The 5,007-nt window shown below is 49.6% G+C and overlaps 1 protein-coding gene across 1 annotated transcript in view; it reads right to left on the reverse strand.

The window, feature by feature from the left end:
• The window catches only part of Rab40b (RAB40B, member RAS oncogene family), a 28,698-nt gene extending 24,630 nt beyond the window's left edge, over nt 1-4,068 (reverse strand). Inside the window, exon 1 of the mRNA XM_027425313.2 lies at nt 3,838-4,068. Within this exon, the coding sequence (XP_027281114.1) occupies nt 3,838-3,982 (145 nt within the window). The 5' untranslated portion in view covers nt 3,983-4,068. The remainder of the gene's footprint in view (nt 1-3,837) is intronic.
• Nucleotides 4,069-5,007: the final 939 nt, after the last annotated feature.

Below are 5,007 nucleotides of genomic sequence, written 5' to 3' on the forward strand. Positions count from 1 at the left end.
AAGCTTAGGTGAAGTATTTATGTCTGTTATTGTGTGTGTGTGGTTTGGGAACCGAGCCCATGGCCACACACATGGTAAGCACGTGCTAAGCTACACACTCAGCCCCACCCACGTGTCTCAATCTCAACATTGCTAACTGACATGAAAACTGACATGTACTACACATGTGCACACCAAAGAAAACCGTTACAAACAGCAACTGGAAACCACACAAATTCCCATAGCCAGCAGGATGATCAGCAAGCCACAGTGTGGCCACATAAAGGATCTGCGAACGAGAGCCTCATATGCATAAAGGAGCAAGAGACGCACACAGAGGGCAGACACTGTGTGCACTGTGCACACACCACAGTGCAAATTCAGGCAAGCGTGAACTTCCCTGTCACAACGCAGGACCCAGGGGCATGCTGAGGGCCTGCTTCAACTGGCGGAGGGAACAAGGGGCTTCAGGAGGCTGGCAGTATCGTGTCTTGATCTGGATGCTGGTGGCATGGCATGTTAGGTTTGTGGAAGTTCACTGAGCTATGTCATGACAGAATGTGTGCCAATCTATATGTGTATTAGTCTCCAAAAAGCTAAGAGTAATGAAAACATGACAAAGGATCCAAGGAACAAAAGTCCGTTTAGGCAACACAGCAAGAAGATGGTAAACTAGGAATTCAGATAGATGTTTTGCAACTTTTTTTACCTTTTTAAGATTCATTTATTTTTACTTTCTGTGTATGAATGATTTGCCTGCCTGCATGTATGTGTAGCATGTGCATGCCTGGTCCCTTCAGAGGCCAGAAGGCATCAGATCTGTGGGAACTAAAGTTACAGGCAGTTGTGAGTTCCAGCACCAAGTGGGTGCTGGAAATAGAACCCAGGTCCTCTGCAAGAGTAGTGAGTGCTCCTAACTGAACCATTTCTACAGTTCCTCAAAGACATCTTCAATGAGATGTCAAAACTGTTTGAATTGAAAAGGGGAAATAGCAAAAATAAAGAGAATGTTGAAGTGACATCATTCCTGAATTAACAATTAAATTAGAAACAGCTGTAAACAATTTACTAAAATCAAAACATTCAATAAAGAAAGATAGTCACAGAAATCCAGACGAAAGAGACAAAAACAAAACAAAACACCAACTCTAAAACAAGTGGAAAGAGGTGAATACATTTGGAAAACACACAAAGATGCCTGCATAAAAGTGAGGGCAGAACAACAGACCTCTCTCTCACCAATGTGCATGTTCAAGCTTCATAATCTGTGAACATGTTAGTGTACGTGGCAAGGAGCATTTAACGTTGCAAGTGGAGTTACAGTTGGTAATGGAAAGTATTAAGATAGAGATACTGTCCTGGGTAGTCTAGGTATACAAAAAGCTACCGCAGTGTCCTCTGCAGTGGGAGAAGGAAGCAGAATTCATGTCAGAGTGAAGAAGGGAAACAGGAAAACTCAGCTGGCTACCGATGGCTCTGAAGACCAAGAAAGGGGCTCAGAGTCCCGAGGTGCAGGAAGGTTCTAGAAGCTGAGAAAGACAAGAATGCAGATTCTCCTAGAGCTCCATGTAGAAACAATGTCCTGCTTATTATGCCTTACCTTTAGCTCAGCCAAACTGTGTAGATTACCAGACCCCAAAACCGTGAGTGAATAAACTTATGTTGTTTTAAGCCAGCTTGTGGTCGTTTTTCATAACAGCATACAGGAAACTAATACAAGGCAATAGAAGATATTTTTATGGCTACAAAGCAGATTCCTCTAAAATTAAGAAAAATACTTTTTTAAAATCTAGGAACTTGGAATATACAATATATCAAAACTTTCTGAGTCACGGCCTGACTAAGCAAGGAACTGTAAGGCAAAGAAAAACAGTCCTCAAAAATTCCCGAGGAAAAGGCAAATTACCCATCTAGGAAATCAGTTGACGTGTGGCTTTCACCATGACAACATCAAATACTAGAAAGACAGTGAACAAGTTACCAGGTGTTGGCAGAAAAGAGCAGTACAGTCTAAGAATGCTGTGTACAGCCAAGGCATGGCCCAAAGACAGACAATGGTGTTCTCAGGGCAAGCCTCTGAAGAAACTCTTAGTTTTCTGGATAGCCGGTAAAGAGGCTAAGAACAGCCGGTAAAGAACAGCACCTGGTTAAGAGGCTAAGCAGCACCATAAAGAACTTGGGAATAGCTACGCTTAAAAGAGATAGCCAGTGCTGAGTCCATGTGAATACTGCATGAACACCAAGCACTCTCTGATGTTATAGCTACAATACAGAATCCAGCGTTGTGAATCTCTGCGGTATGAGCATTGCAAAGTGGGCTACAAAACCAGGACATGGGTGGGAAGACTGGAGTGTGATGCTGCAAGAGTTCCCCTTCCACTGTCAAAGCACTGAGATTCTCACAGCTGTAACAAAACAATGGCCCCAGACTCTTAACGTTTATTGCTTCCCCACTTGCTTCTCTTCCTTTTTTCTCACCTTCCCTCCTTTTCTCCCTCCCATTCTGTTTTTCATGCCCCCTCACACACAGGATCTCATATTGTAGGCCACCTTGGCCTCAAATTCATGACATCCCCCCTCCCCACCTGCTTCTTGAATGCTGGGATTACAGGTGTGAGCCACCATAACTGGCCTGTTTTTCCTACCCTCTTTTCTTAGCCCTAGAAGAAATATGTAGTAAATCAAAAGGTCACAAAGACTACAACTGTGGCATCTGTTCTCTTAAATTTTTCAGACCATGTTGACAATAAAAAAAACAAAACCCGAAGCAACAGAAGCTCAGTGGGTCTTGCTTAAGCCACCCAGGCTGCTCACATGTCATCAACATCTTTCTCACTGCCCACACCAGTCATCCACTGTGAGACTCACATCCCTTCTTGGACTTGCTAAATGTTTTACTCTTTTCTTCTGCTGAGGCCAGTGCTGAGCACCCAGACCTGAAGACAGGACTGTGGACCCATCCCTGCTCTTGGGGTAGTGCTGTCCAACAGAACTTTGTCCTAAAGGTCTAAATCTGTACCGTCCGGCTACTCACCCTGGACCACACAGTTTTAGAGCCTTTCTAGCCGCGTGGCATTGCCAGGGGTCTGGAGATGCAGGAAGCAGCCCGCAAGCCAGCGGACAGAGTGGCAGACCTCAGGACAGAGTCTGTATTGGAAATGTAAGTTGAAGTCCCACTAATGCGACCAAAAGGCAGTGGGTCGCATTAGTCTTTGCACAGCCACAGTATGACTACATGACTATTCTTGTACGTCCCGCCCAGGTTTCTGTACCAAAGAAGGTTTCCTTCCTCTGGGGTGCAGGGTGTCAGACCTCAAGCTTCTAGGACACACTGCTCACTGCCCTCAAGCCTGAGGCTCTCTGGTCTCATCTGTGCCCAGTCTCCTGAGCCTCTTAGTTGGGCTCCTTCCTACACCCTAGCCAACTCTACAGGGTCACTAAGGTTCCTCCTCCTAGAAGTCCTGTCCGCTAGGACAGGGAGACCCAGTGCAAGGTGCTTGGAACCCAAGACTCGAGTCTAGTCTTGTTACTCTCTGCGTGCAGTCCCACGCACCAAAAAGGTCACGGCCCCGGAGTCTGTGGTCTCTCCTGTTCTCTAGTCCGCTGCTTCTCCGTCCACGCCTCCTGCAATCCCACTCACTTCTCCCAAACACGTCGATCTCACCTGCGGTCTCCCTTGACGCCCACCCTGAGCCGCTTTGCGGATTCTGCCCACAGCGCACAGTCTACCCCAGCATGCGGGACCTAGCCCTGCCCAGCCTCTCCGTGGGCTAGAGCCACTCTGGAGCGGCCGCTCGCACCGAGACACCAGCGCTGCGCCTCCGGGTGCTGCGGCCGCGCTCCTGCCGCCGCGCTCACCCGCCGGGTGTCCATAAGGAGACTCGGCTGCTCCGTCCTGCAAGCTGGCCAGGATCTCGCCCTTGCCCACGTCGCTGTCGCCCACCAGCAGGAACTTAAGTAGAAAATCGTAGGCCCGCACAGGGCTGCCCAGGGCGCTCATCATGCCGGCCCGGCCACCCCTCCCATGCCGGCCCCAAGCTGCGCGCTGGCGGCTGCAGGGTCCCTGAGCGCCCCGGGGAAACGCGATCGCTCCCCAGGCCAGGGGCGCTTGACAGCCGCAGCGCCCCGCCCACCCTATTCGTCATTGGTGAGTCGCAGTTGCTGAGGTGGATACACATGCTCATTGGCTAGCAAGCTCGTCCATCTAGTCCTTAACGCCTCCGCACCTCGCCCACCGCCTCTCTTGGGAGGACTTGTTGCCTCAGCCAATGGAGATCCGGAGGCGGTGATGGGCGTGCCAGAAGGAACAGGAGGCGGGAGGTCTGCTCCCACAGCCAATGGAAGAGAGGCATGGCGAGGAGGGGCGTGGCCAATGTCACTTGCAGCAGTGATGTAGAGCACAACAGGAGCCCTCCAGATTGGTGTGGGAAGTGTTTGAGTCCCAGCCTGGTAACAAGGATTTGTCCCGCAGCTCCACAGAGCTTCCAACGCTAGTGTGATGCATGTGCACATGTCCGTGAAGCATCACATGGAACTAAAAGTTACAGGCAGTTGTGAGTTCCAGCACCAAGTGGACACGTCGACACATGCACCTCTAACGGTGTCTGCGCATGGGTGCCTCCAGGTCTGCATGGGTTTCTGTCCATGCCAGTTCAGTGTGTCTACTCGTGTGTGCGTCGTGTGCCTGGGAGGTTGCTGGCAGAGAGCAGGTGGTGGGGACCTGCCTGTCTTTGACCTTCCCTTACACCCTAGGGAGCAGTGGACCTCTGGACCTCTCCTCTGGGGCTTCTCATCAGTAGGCACTAAGTTACTTAGAGTAACTGTAGTTTGGCATCTATGCTGCGGCTTCATACAATTTGAAGTGCAAGCGCCTCTTACCCTCTGTGCCCTCTGCTTTGTTAAGGTGCATGGTGTGCTGGTGTTTCTATTCAGTTCCCGGGAGCCGATGGGGAAGAAAAAGCGGTAGAAGAAAATTACAAAAGTGTTTGTGGACACTGTTCTAAGAGAAATGGCTGTCTCCAGCTTCAG

The sequence above is a fragment of the Cricetulus griseus genome, chromosome 7, assembly GCF_003668045.3.
Source record: "Cricetulus griseus strain 17A/GY chromosome 7, alternate assembly CriGri-PICRH-1.0, whole genome shotgun sequence".
In the NCBI taxonomy this organism is placed as follows: Eukaryota; Metazoa; Chordata; class Mammalia; order Rodentia; family Cricetidae; genus Cricetulus; species Cricetulus griseus.